Raw genomic sequence first — 18,809 nt, 5'->3', positions numbered from 1 at the left:
GCGCTTACATCTTGTTTAGTACTGAAATAGACCTTCATTAAAGCACATTTGCTGTGGCATAACCAAGTAGCTCAGGTAAGGGATATTGCAAGGAAGGAACACTAATGGGAGGGAGGGAAGGAAGAAGTGGAGCTGGAGAAGCAACACAGTGTAACTGAGAGAAATGAATGTGTCTAGCAGAGAGAAAAATGTTAACTGACAGGGTAACCACAGAAAGTTTTAAGAAATTGCTGACAAGACTTACAAAGGACCAAAAGAGCATAAAAACCAGGCCAGCTAGAATTACAGACCACATTAGTGTGGAAAGGCTAAAAAGTAATAATCACAGAAACAAGAATCACCATGTTTCCTGTCTGCTTTAGGGCTCTGCTGCTGTACTGAGTTGTCTTCAGCCATGCTGAGGGAAGCAATTTGCTGACTTAAGACATAGAGGATATCACTGAGGTGGGGCTTTGGATAAGCAATAGTTTATTAGGTTTTAGACTTTCCACTCTAGGTTGAATATCACCAGCTATCCTTAACATATGTCTGCATCACCAGAAAACTGTGGTGAGTGCTGCTGGACTCACAATTTCTTCTTATGTACTCTAGGGATCAAGACATCCTACTGACATCTCTGAAACCTTGCCTCTGAGTTTATCACTGGAATAAGATACAAAGGAGCATGGGGGAGCATTTCCATTACCATACATGGAAATATTTTTTTTGTTGTTATTGTTCTAGCAATGCTTAGCTGAAAGGAAGATCAGTACCAAAGGCTGAATGAGCAGTTGTTTGTACCTATTAATGACTTCCTGCGCTTAGGAACCTGTCTTATGTCAGTACACTGCTGTGTCATGTGATCAGCAAACCCATCAAAAAAATATGGTCTATCCAAACGGACAGGTTAATAAGCAGGCTTGTTTGCTGACAGAGCAAACTGACCAGTTCAAGGTATTAAATTGAGAGTGATTAGGCCTGAATCTGACAAAACCAATCTGTGCGAGAGGGAGACTGGGACATATACGCAGGCCCAGCTCAGAGGGAAAAGTCAGCCTTTACAAACTCAAAGTCCAGGGAAGCACGCTATGCTTAGAATGAGTAGCTTCAAACCAACCCTTCATTTAGATGGGACATAACCCCCCCCCTTACAGATACTACCAGGGGTGCTGGCAAGGCAGCCAGTCCTACACAGGCCAGTGCACAGCATTTTGCTTTCTGTGGACAAACAAGCCCTCTGCTGGGCAGAGTTTGAAAACATATGACTCTTGGTGTGTCTCTTCCTGACAGGCTGTGAACACTCAGTCCTTCTGACCCACCCCAGTTGTCAGCCAGCTGTGCAGTCTTGCTGGCAGAGAAATATCGAGACAGCAGCTTTGCTTGGGCCTACATGTGGCCATTCCCACTTCCACAAGTGGGCACTGACTGACAGGTGGAGAAAATCTACAGTCATCCAGACAGAGAGATCCTCTATCATACTTAGGGCATGCAGTGATGGCTAAACCCCAGCATAATGGGAAACTTTATCTGGTCACTGTTGCAAACAACAAAGCACAAGAAAGAAAGCTCTTTCCAAACACGGAGTGTAGCATTGCTCTTTTGGTTTCCATCTCTCCTGCTCAAAATTTTAAACATAAAAGGCCCAGACTCTGACTTACTTTGTTGTCTTCACCATCTGAAAAAGAAAACCAAACCAAAGCTAAAGCACTAGCTATTAGTGAAAGCAAAGACAAAACAGAAAGCAAAGAGCTCTGCGCCTCCTAGTAGGGGGGTAATGAACCAGCTGCTGGTGTGGGATGCAGAGCAATAGTCTCCAGATGATGCCTCACACTACCTGACTAACCAGGAGCCAATCCTGACAGTTCCACTGGCTTTCCGTGTACCTGCAGGCATCGGAACCCCTTAGCATTTTTCTTCATCTGCAAAAATGAAGGTAACAGTAACTTAGTTTGCCTCATGTAAGGATTCAAGTAACACACTGAGAAAGCCAATGAAGATGTAAAGATGCCTGTAAATCTATACATATTTTTTACAATGAGACATCTTTCCCTACTGAAGTTTATGCACCACCACCCAGTTATATAATATGCTAATATGTGCAACATATGTGCATAGTGAAGGTGGCATGTAAGCTTGTGATTGTAAATTCCAGGTAGATTTTGAACAACTTTCAGACCTTATCTACAAAATCTTCATGAAAAAAGAAGCATCCACTGACACCAAAGTATCCAGATTAGAGGCTTCAAGAGAACAGATTGAGAACTATGTCACCACCTTTCATAATTCAATACCTGAATGACACTGGCAGAGGGCAATAGCTGAGGAAAGTTATTTCCTCACCAGTAGTTTAACATAATTTTTCATAACGTCTCACCAAAATAATCAAGCTTTCTCTATTTAATCCATTAAACTTTCTCTCTAAAAAACGTGTATTCAAGGAAGGAATGTAAACAAACATTTATCATTTGTTTCCTTCTATGAGTGGAAGAACTAGGAAACAGGACAGTATTGTCTTTGTAAAATACCTGGGTTGTGCTCTGTGCTTCCAATAAATGCAGAAACTCACTGAGCAAGCTATTAACCTAACAGCATGTGAAAACTGCTTCACTGATTAGTTGTCAAAGTTGCCATTCTCTACAGAAAGCTCTGTATTTTAGCCCTCCAGAAGTGTTTCAGAACACACTGATTACCAGACTTTCCAGACACAACAGTGTTACTGACAGGTGCTATGGAATTTTCCCTGTGTGTTAGCAAAACATAAATCAGGCACACAGAGCTCTGGACAGGTGGACTTTTCCAGCTGGGTGTCAGACAATCCTTCCTTCATTCTCCACCTCCTCCTTCAGAGGTGTCTGTGCACACAGACCATCCAGCAGACCAGCTGCCTTCTGTTAATTTTTCCCTTAGGATTCATGTGTCCATATGTTCCCCAAAACATGGGGATCAGCTTCAGTTTCAGCAGGACTGACTGTCCTTCAAGAAGGCTTGCTATTTGAGCTGATTTGTCAGGAGGAATTGTCACTGCTATAAATTTGGCCATCAGGAATCATCCAGCTGCTTTCTCAGCCATTCTCCTGATTTTGAATGAATTAGCTACCATAATGCTTAAGAGGATGCACTGAGATAGTCACTGCCTGCTCATGTCTGTAATCACATACTACACTGTTTCTGGCTCATTCCCTCCTTCAGCCCTTGTGCTCTCCCCCTACAACCCTGCAGATTCTGTAAGAGAAGCCATAAAAGCTGTGGACTCCTAAGGTGCCATTATCTGCATTTCCCTCCATCAGTTCAAGCTCATGTTCCCTGTAAACTGGTTGATAATTGACATTCTCCTCTTCTCTGAAGAGGCTGGGGAAAGCCAGGCCTCTTCATGCATTTCTTCAAGGCTTGGGTTGGAGCACTAACTTCTCTGCTATGCAGCAAAATGGTAAGTGACCTCTAGCCTTTAAATTACAAAGGTGATTTAATAAAAGCCTAGAGCCATCCAAAGTGTGTACCTCAGACAAGGATCCTTGAACAGTGGTCATGAACAGTGCTACCCAGCTATGTCCACAGGACTAGAAAATTACAGGTGGCTTGACCATTGCTGAAAGCACATGAAGGCAAAAACAGCATTTATCAATTTTGCTGATTGAGCACATCAAAGCAATTAGGAAGATCTAGGCAAGCTGCACCAGGGGCTGTAATTTCTTTCCACAACTGCATTGCACTGAGTCTTTTGTGTTCTGATATAAAGTCCAACACAACATCAGGTATTATTGATCAGTTTCATACCAGTGCTTCTAGGAATTCAGCAGAATGAAAATACTAAGGAAAAAGGGAGAGTAAAACCACATATGGTAGAAAATCACACATGGTTTTACAAGCCAAGCTTTTTGAGTTAAACCAGAGCATTTTCCAGAGGCTATTGTGGTGGGGAAATGCTGGGTGACTTTGGAAAACAAAGATGTGAAAACTTGTCTAGTAGAAGAAAAAGATGACAGAGCTAAGAAACAAGCTGTGGGTTCGGTTCTTTTAGTGCTTCTGTACATCTTTGATCCCTTTATTTCATCTGTTCTTGACAGATTACAACTCTGCCATCACTTAGAAAAATCTTGATCTCATGATGCTTTAGCCCAGTCTGTGAACTGCTTCCACTCCACCATTCAGCTCTGACACAGACACTACAGCAACCTGTGGTGAGTGGAAAGGCCAATTTCTATTGTAGCAAATTAAATAAAAATTGCTTGAGTCATGTGTGTTGAGGTACACAGGCCAGCACTGTATAACAGGCCTTCAGTTTTCATCTGATCAACTTAGTGGTTACTGCTAGAAGCAACACATCCCAGACACTTCCTGGTTCACATGTATTCTAACTGGTAATAGTTTGAATCTGAATGTGTAGTTCGAAGAGAAGAAAGGGTTTTGCTGAAGTTACTGTATAGGATAGATTAATGTATCCAATACTGATTAATAGTAGGAAAGAAAGAGTGGCAAGACACACTGATGCATCTGACAGTAAGTGCTTGAGTCTGTCATTTTAAGATAAGTGCTTCCATATATGTAATTTGTGCATTTGACAGTTAATCCTATCTACATATAGCACCAAGACCCTCACAATTGCAAAGAATAATTTGAGACATTATAACTTTAAAATATCATAACAGCTGCATTCATTCCCCCCCCCCCCACCATTCCTCATTCTTTAGCTCAGGCCCTGAATTTCCAAAAGTAGATCTTTCAATACCCAAGGTGAAAACAACCCAGCCAACAAGTGTTAACTCCTTCAGTGGAGCAACCATAACTTTGCCAGGGAAAAAGATGATTACTGTTGCATTGCCTGGATCATTTGCAGTCTGTACAATACCAAGATTCTGTAGTTCAAATATGTAGCACAGAGCTCCTTAAATGTTAATTCAACTCAAATATAAAATCCATGCTTTCTACTGCATTTGCTTTAACACCTTTGCCTTTGTATGTTTCTAGGTTGGACAGATTCATAGCTGCCTCTTTAACACTGAGATTTGCACATCTTTTTCTTCAAAGCATCTAATAAGATATGCAGCTCACACTACAGAATAATTAATAGACAGGACAATTTCATACGGTAATTTCATAATTGGTAATTAAAAAGAAAAAGCTACACAGAGCCAACCACAGAAAATAGAAGTGAATTCTTTCTCCACTGCCCACAAAAACCATCATTATTCCCATGACTCATCACATCAGAACCCAGAAAAAAAAGCATATGGTATGAATAGTTCTTGTTAAAATTGCACATCTTTAAGTTCTACCAGGCTGGGTCCAGAAGATTCTCCTTCCTGAAAATGTTTCAGTATGCTCCAGTTTCTGCAAAGGCCTATGTTCAGCTGAGGTATACGAAAGCAGTGGCATTTCCCTCATACCTTCACCCATCTCTTGGTAGTTGTTCTGTACTCCTGATTACTGCAAATATTAACAGTGAAATATGAACAGATAGTTCAGTAGTGCTTATTGGGTTCAGGCAATCCCCTGCATATAGAAACAGAACACCCTACATGCCCCTGAGGAAATGCCAACTACAACCCTGGAAACTGCATGGGACAGCTAAGTTTCTGCAAAGGACAGAGCTGTTTCAAATGGGCACCAGTTTAACAGATGCTTTCTGATTTATTGTTCTCACATAAGTTTTCTTGTTCTTTTCTGTTTTCTAAAACTTGCCTCCATAGGTGCAATCAGTGCATAACTACATGAGCAAAGCTGTGGAGATATAAAGAAGTCTAAGTAAGAACTATTTTTCATTCCAAGTTACTTTATCCTGGTAGCACAATCACAGTTCCAAAATAATTTACCTTAATATCAATAGATTTTCTTCCAGCAGGAAGCTGGAATTGTTTACCACGGACAAAAACACCAAGGAAAAGAGTGAACAAAAATAGAACACACTGAATCTTGAAAAAGGCATAACTAGAAAAATTTGTCCTTTTAAATGGAATTGTCTTTGCAGACAACACTTTCCATGTGAAATGTCCAGAGAACTTTTGACATTTTGCCCATAAAAAGACTGTTAGAAACATTTTGTTTTTTCCCACTTTAATTCATTTTCATATTTCACAAAGCAAGGTAAGAGTCAGGCACACTCTAACTAAGGACTTAAGACCAGATGATGCTACAAACAGTACACTAGAAATGTTCCTGCATAGGAGAGGGTGGGGGAGGAAGACTGGCTGATGCATTTGACAAATTCGTGTCTGTTTTAATGGACAGAAATAATTTTCATTATTCATTACAAAAACCATACCTCTACATAATAAAAAGAAACATAAATGCTGTCAGATTGTGCATCTCTTGGTGACTCTGTTTTGGACATTTATTTAAAGGAAGCACTGAAACAGGGAAGAGCAAACCCTGTGCACTTCAAAGTCCAATAAAAGTCTTGCATTTGACTTTGACCCGACAGAGGAACAGAAATAATACAGGATAAAAAATTCTCAACACTATTTCCCCATCACTAGAGCTCACACTTCTGAATGGCATTTGCAAGAACCCAGAAAAAAAGTAGGTTTTAGGATACATAAAGAAATTAAAAGGTCAGACAGCTCCTGCTATGGACAAAAATCGGATCTTGAATTTCTGAGACAACATTCCTCATTCTGCCTCAAGTCGAGGTAAGACAGGAAGAATAAGATTTCCAAATGCAGAATCTTGAGTTATGAAGTATCCTGAGGAGTGTGCATGTGCGTGCTGGAAAGAGAAAAGCATTTGTTAAAGCATCTCTCCCTGCAGCACTGACATGATTTAAGATTTCATGGCTTCTGCAGCATTATTTATTTCTCCCAGTTTGCTCCTTAAATCTGAAAGTCAAATTCAAACCCAGCATTTTAGATCAGCTACATCAAAATAAGGCCCATCAGGGCAATTAACTTGGACATTCTCTTCTGCTCTTCTCAGCCAACCCCGTGGAGGTGGAGCAAATCAACTCCTCATCGCTCTTCTTTGCCTAGACCCCATGTTTCCACTTCCCCTCCCTTCCATGACCAGCTTGCAATTCTTGGTTTACGACAGCTGCTACATGGAGCGCCACCAGACAAAATCCCAAACATGGGACACCAGGATTCTGCTCATGCGATGTAGATATATGCTTGTTCACCTGAGGGAGGCAGCTGCTGTATGGCTCTGGAACACCTCTGTGAAATCCTACATACCCTTTCCCAGTTCAAAGGCTAGATGTTCTGCATATTCCCTCCCTCCACCACTAGGGAAGAGCCCTGCTGGATCTCAAATTCAGCCTGAGCCTTTAGTGTGCCCTTGGAGTGATCAAGGACAACTGGCACAGTGAGCTGCACCAGCAACAGCATGGCCAGCAGGCCAAGTGGAGCCATCTGAGCTCAGTCTGAGACACAAACTGGGGGGAGCTCAACAGAGACACAACGAGATGGCTGTGGGGCTGGGTGGAGCTCTCCAAGCCCAAGAACATGTTTCACAAGAGACTTCACTTATGACAAATGCAGAAATGAGAGATACCTAAAAGGGGCTTTTCAATATTTCTAGGAGCAGGGAAGGTGCTCTCTGAAGGGATGCGCATCTAAAAAGAGTCAAGCTGAACTCTGACCGTATCAGCTCACCTGCAGTGCAGCCTTCTGCTGTGCTGCAATGTGCTGTTGCTCAGCATGATCACGGAAATCCTTATTCAGAGGCGATCTTGCAAGTGCAATGCTGCAAGAAAGAACAAGATGGTATGACACAGACCACAGCCAAAAGGTGTTCTTGCCATTCTAGCCATGGGTACCATGACTTCCTGAGCTCTCATTTCACTCATGGCTTGGCAATTGTCAGTTACTGTTTGGAATTACTATCTGTAAATATAAGAGGAAAAAATGGTAGGTGGAGTGACCACAGCTGTATAATTTGAGCCACCATAAACAATTTCTGCCAATCTAAACCTGAAGGCTATAGTGGATTTTGCCCATGGGTTGAGTCCCACTGAAGTGAATGAAACCAGTGGGGGGCAGTGTTGGACAATGCAAGGAATTTCTAAAGCAGCTTTGTGCTTTCACCACTACTCATTCACCGAGTGACTGTTCTAAACAGCTGTGACAAACAGAAGCACTAACAAGAGCTCTGCAGACTTCAGTATAAGAACAGATCTTCGGTGGGGGGGAAGCAGTTCACTACCTATGAAACAGGAGCTTCCTATTGATGTTAACTGAAATAATGATCCTTTGGTAACAGCTTGGAGTACCTAAAACTGATTTAGCATATCTATCTCACTGCAGCGTAAGGTTTCAAATTAAAATTTACTGATGCTTTTTCTTGTCTTTTATATCTTAGGACTCATCTGCCTTCTTAAACCAAAAAGAAGACATAAAAAGCACCCCCAACTCTATATATAAAGTAACATGGAAATTAGGTGAGGGTTACCATTAGAACTGTATCGCAAAACAATTCCAAGCTACCTCTGAAACTGTCACTGGAGACTGCTGCTGAAATCCCTGCTCTTACCAATCACAGAGACAGAAGTACAAATGACAAGGATCCCAAGCAAATTCATCAACTGAATTTTACCAGCAGTTTCAATGTCAACAGCTGATTTAGTGAATCAGTTTTTGACAAGTAGCCATGCTCATGAAAAGATCTGCAGCTAAATCTATGCCTAAATGCATAACAAAAGCTAAACAATTCAGAAAAATTTTTGCTTATGGCAAGTATTAAGATAAATCTCACTGCTGGAAAAGAGTAGTACTCAGTTTATTTAAAACACAGTATTTTCAGTGATTTTGGAGGCATTTAATTTGCAACTTGTAATCTGTACTCTCTAACTTTTCAATATGATTTCTGTAGATAAGCCTAAGGCTCCACCATAAGCTGACATTTTTCAAAAGAGGTCTTCTGTTCCTGGATACAGGATTTTCACATGCCAAGTCAAGAAATAAACCCATTCACCCCTATGCTGTCCCTGCCACTGTTGTGTTTTAGGTACATCAAGCTCTATTGGTCAAGTTTGCACAATTTTTATGGTCTCAATTCTGACAACTCTGTGGTGCAAGACCTTTGGCACAACATCAAAAAACTGTGAGCTTCTCAAATATCACACATCAGCCCACCACACCAAAGCAGAGAGTCTGACTGTTGCATGGTAGGTTCCACCCATGTCCACCTTCAAAACTAGAAAATTCTAATTCTGCTCACTAGAATACAGTGTTGTATTTCCTTAAAGAAAAAAGAGAGTAAACAAGCACTCCCTAAAGCTGTCAGGCTTATAATGAAGCACAGAAACACTGCTGCCAGGAGCTGTACATAACAGTATGATATTCTGATTTTCTTCGCAACAATTTTGCTCAAGTAATAACCACATAAAGTTTTTAATAGTAACTTCTTACCTCACTCAGAAGTCTACATGAGGCAATTTCAAGTATTCTGCATGTTTTTTGACCTTATGAAGGAATTAAAAGTGCTCTGGAATCTCTCAGAAGAAAAGACACAGGCAGCACTCAGACTGTAGTCAGAGTATTTGACTCTTACACAGGTGTTGTGGGTTACACTGTGTCTAGAACATGGCACTGCACTCACTTCACCATAACCCCAAAGTGTAAGGATGTCAATTTCTCCACATAAATTATTGTGTGATTTTCTAGTTACTGATTTATGACAAAAATCTGATCTTCTTGTCTTCTATGGGAGAAACCCAGTAACACCCTTCAACTCAGATTAGACTATTACACTTTACGATGTAGAATCATCCCTACAATACAGCATCTTTTACAGGATTATCTGCTGTAACATACACTGGTTTCATCTTGCACATAGGGAGTTTCAAGAATAACTCACTCCTGCTCTAACTGCCCTTTTCTAAGCACACAGAATCCTGAACCTAATGGTCTGCTACTTCCATTCACCAGAGCATTTCAGCTTAAGGAAATGTTTTCTGAGTGGCTGCTTCCTGATTTTTCTTTATGATAGACTTTAATGCACTTGAGTAAGCGTATCTGCTTCTCTCATTCTCAAATGGAAATTATATAGGCCAAAATTCATGCTATGTAAACCTTTTTAAGTATGTTCCTAAAGACCAATGTCCCTCTGCCTCGTTATTAAAGATGGTCAGAATACACTTCTGTTAAGTATTTATATAAGTTTACAGCTCACTAGCTGTTTGGCTTTTTTTTCCTTGATGTAATCAGTGATGGCCCAACAGGTCTAAGAACATAAAATACCTGGCTCCAGGGTGATTTGTGGAAGACTGGTTTTGCATAAGTAACTTTCTCTTCTCCTTGTCTAGTTCTGCCAGGATTGCAACCCTATTTTTATTCTGGAAACCTGGTGAGAATGACAGAAAAATATTAGAGATATTTATTTGACTTCTGTGGCCCAACTCTAACGCTGTGGAATTAGAAATCCCTGTAGAAAACTACTCTAAGATGAATATACTGATCTTCACTTCAAAAGACTATTATTAAATAGGCTTCATTTTTCAGCATGCAATAGCTTCCATAAGCTATCATGCATATTATTACATTTTAAACAGAAGCTTTTAACTCAAGTTAGAGCCTATCCCTTCCCAAGCCAGCACTGGAGCTACAATCAATGTTTATGTTTAAATAGCTGCCTTCCAAAAAAAAAAGCTGTAAACTTACCAGGTTCTACATTTAAAAAGTAGTCACTGAATGTTCAATTCAACAATAACAATGGAGTAATATATGCATGGGGCTTAATTTCTCATGTCAGTGAATTCAAACTGTAACACAAGCATTTCATATATATAACAGGTAAGAATGAGCAAATCACTAAGCTTGCACATGTGTTTATACAAACACGTTTCATTCAATCTATGAAGAAAAGTTTAAATATAACGGGCCCTATACACACTACCCTTACTCTGAGTATGATCAAATGCTGGAATAGAGAAGCAAATTTTAACCATTAAACTGTCCGTACACCACATAAGAATGTGGCCTCCATCTGCTTTCATCACTCTTCCAAAGCGACCTTGAATACTAGAGAAGGGATCAGGAAGTAGGGTGACTTGAGAGAATTTCAAAAATGCCCAAAATAGCTGCCACCCATGTATTCTTCAAAGTTGCCTTCTAAATGCAAACATGGCAAAACTCCTGCACCTACACAGGACTCATATAATAAAAGATCTCCCTGCAGCCCTCAAACAAACCAGAGGCACAAAGCCCTGCTATTGCCCAGTATGTCCAAACAGCACAGCTGAGGACAATAGCTCCAGAGCTGACTCTTACCTGCCTCTATGCCACCAAGTACACTCCTCATGTCAGAAATGCAAACTTGATGCAAACAATGCAACTTGAATCTCTTATTTCCTGCTGTTCTATAAATAACAAGCTATGACAACATCATTAAAAAAAAAAAGTTAAGAGTAAAAGTCAGCTCTCCTTTATTTCCTCCATGCAAAAAGTTCAAGATTCCCCCTGGAAGTTGCTGCATGCCGTGCCCCTGCCCTGCAAACTGTGTTAGCAGCACTAAACATGGTAGTTCACAAGCTGTGAGGAAGGCCACACACGATAACTCTTAAGGAGACTATTAACATGTCAAGGTAAAATGATTTATTTTCAGTAGCTGCACTCAAAAGTTCATCCTCTTTGACAGACCGTGTCCTGATGCTCAATCACATAATCCAGAATTCCTTTCATCTGCATGGCATAATGAAGGACACAGTCACCAGAGAGAAACCTTCAACTCTAAATAACAATATGCATCTGTACTGCCTTGCTATCAAGCTCTAACCTTTTTCTTCTACCATGCCTAATATACACATCCATGAACTTCAGTGTCACAAGAGTTCTCGAAAGGAGCACAGTCTTTTGATTATATTGTACTATGGTTTTATGTAAGAACACCCACAATTATTTTGATATTGGTTAACAAGATTTTCAGTTACATTTAATTAACTGGAATTTTTCTGTCCACTAATCTCTCCTTCCTATGTAGCATTAGCTCCACTTAAACTCTGTTTGATAAGAGTACTGATTCAGGCCTTTGATGTTTCTCTGCTCTTCGGGTATTGTACACTATCACTTTTTTTTTTTTTTGAAGACCTTGCGCTTGCAATGAATCTGAAACCTTAAAACAGAGCTGACATACAAAGGCTGACAAATCTTGCCAACAAGCTAGGATTTAATAACTCTGAACCGCAGCTAGCCCAGACTTCACTTTCTTGTAAATTTTGGAGACAATGTGTGGAAAAGATGACTGAATCACCTCTTAGAGGGCCTGACCTAAAACAACCATATGTTTGTATGCTCATTCTACACAACTTTAGTCCAAAAACCATTATACTTGACATATTACTCAGCACCCTACTGATACTGGTTGCTTATCTTAAACTGCATAAATTTAAATGCATGCTTGGAATTCACAAGATATGATGATTATGGAAAGAAAAAGGAGACCACTTTTTAATATAAGTTTGTGATCTAAAAAAGTAAAGATTAAATATACTTAAATTTATGATACAACAGATGGTATGATTCAGAAAAGCCTGAGACATTTTAAATGCTGTTTTTAAACTGTGATCAGAAACAGTAGAAGACTCTGTCTTCTATTTTGAGTCTTGTTACAGTATCTTGTGAAAGAAACTCTAGAGGTAGTCAGAAGAAACCCAAGTATCTTTTCTTTCCTCATACCACTACTAAGAGATTTGTGGTGTGCTTTTGTTTGATTGTTTGTTGGTTGGGTTTTTTTAAGTAGTATTTTGCACTAGAGTTCAGACAGTAACCACCATCAACCTGCTGTGCTGAAAAATTAATTTGTTTAAGACAATTTGTTATTGGCAAGGGAAAAAAAGCCTGTTTAAGAAAGTGGAGGAGCATATTCAACATATACATGTTAGTACTCCTCAGCTGAGGAACGTGATCTTCCTGCAGGAAAACTTCTTCAATGTGCAAAGTAAAGCCTGTTCATTTAAAGGTTAACAATGGAAGGGGGGGAACATGAGAAATCCATTTTACAGAGAAATTCTGGCATCCTTAGAGAGTAATTAACCATATCTGGCAATAAATAAGCAAAACTTTCATTTTCTTCCCTGTTGAGGAACCCAAAATGCTTTCCTAAAGACCAATTTGAAACTCCTACAGAAGTTTCCTGCTTCAATTATAAATAAGAGCAATATTTAATCTGCAGATTTGTCTGTTCTGCTTTCTACTTTCTGCTTTCATTTCTTCTAAAAATGTGGACATGCAAAAATCAAAAGCTGTCCTTAGTACAGACAAGATTCCCATCTGTGAAAACCAGTGCAGATTTTAAACACCCAAACTTCCTAATAGAGCTTTAAATCTAGACTTCCCTTCACTGGGCTGAGTTGTACTAAGATTTTGAGTTCTAACAGTTCATATATTGCAGTTTATAAGCATTTTCCTCTGCTTTGCTGACATGAGTCCTGACACAAAACAATCTATTCAAGACAGTTAAACAGATCATGGGAGTGTCAGATGTCAAACTGAGCACCCAGATCCTCAGATTATTCTCTAATGTAGCAAATTCAGGACATTTAAAATTTAAACCTTTCTGACACCTCTGTTTCTGACACCAAGCATTGTATTTGTGCAGGACAAGAAAGATTACTTGCACCTATTTTCTGCACATGAAAGGCAGAAAGCCAGAGAAAGCTGAAACCTTGCTGAGTGATACTGCCAGCTTTAAGAGCTCACAGCAAGCCTCTCTCTCTAATGTACTCTCAACATTTTATCTACCACCCTATCTAACCATTACCTATGTCAGTTAGTTCTTCTAATAAACTCTGCATAGCTAGCAACAGCATTACATTTATCTGTTTTTAACTTTTTGCTTTTCATTGATTATCTTTTCTCCTTGATTTGTTGCTTCAAATTCACAGGACATTTAAGTTTTTTCCAAGAGGCACCGTTTATCATTTACCCATAGATGTGTAACAGCACTAAAAAGCCCACTGTTACTTTGTGTCCAAAATACCCTTTTACTTAGAAAATGTTTTCAAAGCTGTGTGTGAGCTCCGAGCTCTGAACATTGAAATGCACTGCATTTTGTCCTGCCTGCTCAATTCATAAAGGACTTAAAGCAATTTCTTTACTGAAGTGCATGTTTCTATAAATGGCAGCATTCATTAAGTGAGGCAGCAGCCTCTTAAAAAGCAGAATTCAAAGTCCATATTAAACACACACCGCTTGTGAAGAAAATGGAGTAATTCTATTCTGATGGCCTCTTCTACTTATGATGACTGGCATCTCAAAACATCATCTAACAATCTGCTGCATGCCAATACTCTGAGTAACAATTTACATCTGGATATGCTTTCATATACTTTGTATGACAATGAAACAAAAGGTGTACTGGTTATTCAGTAAATTAAGTAGAATTACTTAAAAATACATTAGTATTTTGTCTGTGCCTCCAGAAAACCGCTACATACCTATAAGTATATATGTATATAATATAAGTAACTGACAGCTTTATGGCTGCAAAGTTCTCAAGTACTATGTTTACACACAGATCAGACTCAGATTGGGAAGGGCAAAATGTGTGGATGATGACATAATTCAATGCAGAACAGTACAATCTTCCTTTTCAGACTGGTGAACAGAGAGCCATATCGAACTGCTTAGAATGTGCCCTGGGAATGCCCCCACATATCTTTAGGGAAAAGAATAAACAACTTTCAGGACATAAAGAGACTCTCGAATTGCTGCAGCCTTAAACTTAGAATTCTGTTCATATTTCAAGAGTTTCTTCTTCCAACATACCAGAACTCTTCTTTTCTGAAACGTTCAGCCCTGTCTGAAGCAGGATCTGTATCTTTTCCACCTCTGAGGACCAAAAGGAGAATTCTGTCCTGAACAGTTACATTTCTCTCATTTCAGACAGCTTCCTCTAGGAGAACTCACACACAGAGTGGCTAATTCAGTTACACATAACAAGGCTCTGGCCTTGCTGCACACAAGCACAGGCATTTCACAAGAGCAGCCTGATGAATCCATGTTGCCAAGTACTGTGAAGTACTGCAGTAGGAGCAGTGTATTCCTGAGCACGTGGAAGTATTTGCTCTAATTCAGAAGCTGATTTCCACCCCTCAAAGTGTATCACTCTGGTCAATGAGTGCATGTGATAGACAAAACACAGCATACATACAGCAAGACCTTCTATTGCTTATTAAAGCCACAGTCAGTCTCATGCCATCAGTTCCCTGTGGTACTAATGAACTGAAATAAGGCTTTTCATTCAATTCTTCTTGGTTTTTCTGCACTCATATGCTGCTCGCTACCAAGAGTGCTTTTCTAAGAGGCCAGTGAATAAAAGTCTGGTTCAAAACATCTTAACTTTTATAGTCCAAGTCTGTTATCAATGGAAAACTCATATTTACTCCTAAGAAAATATCTGATACAAATCAAAGGAAAAACATTAGTAATTCAGTACAAAAAATTCCCATCACTGTTTACCTGTGTAGAAGGCTACTGTTTAATTCATCCTTACAGCTCTGCCTGAGTAAGTGCTACCATTCAAAACCCTTCTGGTGAGCATTTCAGTAAACTTGTATGCTTTTTGTCCAAGTGAAGAGAATGGATTCCTTGAACAGTACTAATACATATGCCAGGAGGCAAGCTAAAAATGCAGTGTTTTTCACAGTCCTTTTCACTACCAGACTGCACCTAGCAAAGACAGAAACCCTGAACTGTTGTTCATATTCACCTGTTCCTTTCTAATTTTCCTAGTTGTACTCCTTATAGGCTTATTTGGTAATTAAACTTGATAGCGTTTCTTGTCTCCTTAGTGCAAACAATTTTCAAATAATAACTGCATGGTTCCTTTAATGAGTCTACAAAGGATATCCCAAATATAAAAGATCCTAAGGGTCTACTAAATTATAAATCGCTGGAATTGGGAGGGAAGCAAAAGTATTCTGGCCTTAAAATCCCATCTCAGTAAACCAAGATATTTAAGAAAAAGCAGCTTTTGACTCTCTGTGACAACATTCTATTCCTTGCAATGATGCTAATTTCATGTTCACAGAATAAAAGCAAGATTTACCATTACGTACCAAAAACTTTCTCAGAGTTAAAATTTGCAAACAGACAGCTCTGCAATCTGCAGTACTTCTCTCTCAACACCTCATAAAATCTCAAAAAGCATTCCTGAAACTACCTCCTTTTCATCAAGTAGCAAGTAAAATCTGTGGCTTGGACCACATGAGTCATAGGATAGCCCCTGAAGTATCATCCAGCAACACCAGGTTTGCAGGATTGCTTGAGGTAAGGACACAAAGACAGACCTGCAAAATGTCTCCACTTGCTGGAAAAACTGAACCCAGAATTCATTTCTCATAAACAAGTAAGGGAAGAGCCATACCTGAGAAGCTTTGTCCCCAGCTCTTCCATATAGGAAAAGCCTCAGAGCTCCTCTAAGGTTTCCAGAAAACCTCTAGAGGGCGATTTAAGATCCTCCTTCAAATTCACTGGGTGGCACCTCCAGACCCTCAGCCCCCTCTAAAGCACATGCAGAGAGATGGACCATTACTAAGACTTTTATTATTTTACAGATACAATTGAGATGCATCTTGGTATAAAGGAACAGTTCATCGCAGTTACCATTACGGTTTTAACTGGCTTTTTCTCCTAAGCCTGGCCAATTGCTGCTGTGACAAATATTACTGCCTGGGTCTTGCTGTTCCCATAGAATGTATTTGACTTCTGGCTGTTCTCTGATGTTGAGTGCAATAGCTGCAAGTCATGTTCAAGGCCAAGTGCTGTAAGTGTCTGAAATAAGCTTCAGGAAAGGATTACTGTAGCATAGGCATGATACCTACTTCCTAACCCTGAGCACAACATTGTGCTCAGTAATAAAGAGCTTCCCAACCATCAGTGGTCTTTTCCAACCATTAAATGTGTGTGTACCTTGTCCCAGAAGAATTGCTGCCATTCTGCTGCTTTCAGCCCCACCTCTCTTCCCTTTCTTCATCTTTCCATAAAAATAAACTTAAGTCATGGTGATTTCACTGATATTTTCCATTTACTTTTCCTTGAATACTTAAATTAAAACTTACCTTGTCCTGAAGGATTTGCTGCCATCCTTCAATTTTCAGCCCTTGTTTTATTCAGCTGGAGTTCAAATCTTTTAACCCCCACAAATATCTGCAAAACAGGCACAATACAAGATGAACATACTCCTTTAAAATAAGAGCTTGGAATTCAACCTGTTAGAGACTTTATAAATATGGCAACTGTTAGAAAGCACAAGCTGAACACAGCATGTGTTTTGCTTAAAATATATTATACAGTTTATATTGTTCTGACTGAAACTTTGGGCTTGAAATAGCAAGGGTTGTGATCAATGCTTTTTTTCAGATTCTAGAAGTAACATTCTAGTATAAATAATATAATAATTGGAGTCATACAGGCCATTTTCCCAACTGAACTTCTTCCTGACAAGGTATGTCAGACTACACTTAAGAATCAAATCAAACCTTTGTAGTCCTTAAAAGCTGAAGCCTTGGAAGACCCCAGTTCAGGCTCTAACTCAAGAAAAACTGATTATTTGAGGAGAGGCAATTTAAATCCCAGAGACAAGGCCAGCCAAAATTGGCTGCAGCTGTGGCAAAACAAAAAAGGAGGCCTGCTGCTCCTTGGTCATACGTCACCTCGGACCACCATCAACATCTGTTTCCATCAAGGTGCCAGGCTGTAAAGTGCAGTGGCGAAGAGCTCTGGCTCAGCCAGGCGGAGGCGAGGGATGGGAACGCTGAATCCTGCAGGAAACGTGAAGCACAAATCAGCCACACTTCCACAGGAGACCGTGTCATTGCTACGCTCGGGACCTGCGGGTCCCTGAGCAGCAACGCTGCGGTGAATCAATAACCCAATGGCAGTATTAATTAAGCTCAGCGAGAGCGGTCGGGACGGGTTTCTCCAAGAGCCATGGACGGCCTGACCCACTCCCCCCCGCCGCCCAGTCCCCCCCTCACTCGGGAATGGGCTCTCCCGCTCGCCTTGTCCCTACCGCCCACAATGGACGGATGGCCTCCCTGGCTCTCCCCGAGCCGGGGCCGCTGCCCTGCCCTAGGCCAGCTGGCCTGGCCCAGGCCCCTGCAGTCCCGCCTGCTACCCACCTACCCGGCCCGAGAGCGCGGGGCTCCGGCTCCTTTCACCGGCTCGCCCTCCCCGCAGCGCGGCCGCGCCGCTTCCGCCCCCTGCTCGTGACGCTCCACAGCGCGACAGCGGCCGCGCCCTCCTCCCTTCCCGTGCCCTCCCCTCGCACTTCCCGCGCCCTCCTCCCTTCCCGTGCCCTCCCCTCGCACTTCCCGCGCCCTCCTCCCTTCCCGTGCCCTCCCCTCGCACGTCTCGCGGCCTCCTCTCCTCCCGCGTCCTTACCTCGCCCTGCCCGGGCCCGGAAGGGTCGGGATTGTGCCTGTGGGAACGGGGGCAGGCCGCGCGGAGTGTGGCGTTCAGCTGGGAGGCAGTGTTTGCCTGTGTTTGCTCCTGCCGAGGGCATCCCCCTGGGGATAGGAGCAAGCGCCAGGGTTTCACGCTTGTGCTGCACAGTGGGGGACTCCAGGCAGCATCGAGGTTAAATAGTAAAAAACCCCCACAAGTGGAAGGGAAGAGGTCGTGGAATCAAGTTGGAAAAGACCTCCGAGGTCATGGAGTCTAACCTGTGACCCAACACTACCCTATCAGCCAGACCAAGGCACTAAGTGCCACACCCAGTCATTGCTCAACGCTTCCAGGGACGCTGACTCCACCACCTCCCTGGGCTGGGCAGCTCATTCCAAAATCTAATCGCTTTTCAGGGAAGAACCTCCCATGGTGCAACTTGAGGTTGTGTCCTCTTCTCCTGTTTCTTTTTTTCTTTAAATCACTGTCATGCAGATTGTCTTTGAAGACAGCAGC

At 41.2% G+C, this 18,809-nt stretch overlaps 1 protein-coding gene across 2 annotated transcripts; it reads right to left on the bottom strand.

The window, feature by feature from the left end:
• Positions 1-6,013: 6,013 nt before the first annotated feature.
• INIP (INTS3 and NABP interacting protein) lies at positions 6,014-18,149 on the bottom strand. Of its 2 annotated transcripts, none has more exons than XM_036403828.1 (6): positions 18,029-18,149; positions 17,561-17,668; positions 16,967-17,054; positions 10,149-10,251; positions 7,563-7,653; positions 6,014-6,681 (listed from the first exon to the last, which is right to left on the bottom strand). In XM_036403828.1, the coding sequence occupies exons 3-6, from the start codon at positions 16,989-16,991 to the stop codon at positions 6,586-6,588; spliced, it is 315 nt and encodes a 104-aa protein (XP_036259721.1). In that variant the 5' UTR covers positions 16,992-17,054; positions 17,561-17,668; positions 18,029-18,149; the 3' UTR covers positions 6,014-6,585. The 2 variants fall into 2 exon arrangements, with proteins under 2 accessions (XP_036259721.1, XP_036259722.1); XM_036403829.2 differs by having other exon boundaries at positions 18,033-18,110.
• Positions 18,150-18,809: the final 660 nt, after the last annotated feature.

Source organism: Molothrus ater, chromosome Z (assembly GCF_012460135.2).
Source record: "Molothrus ater isolate BHLD 08-10-18 breed brown headed cowbird chromosome Z, BPBGC_Mater_1.1, whole genome shotgun sequence".
Classification (NCBI taxonomy): Eukaryota; Metazoa; Chordata; class Aves; order Passeriformes; family Icteridae; genus Molothrus; species Molothrus ater.
The sequence above is the reverse complement of the archived record's forward strand: the minus strand, read 5'-3'. Positions and strand labels throughout refer to the sequence as shown.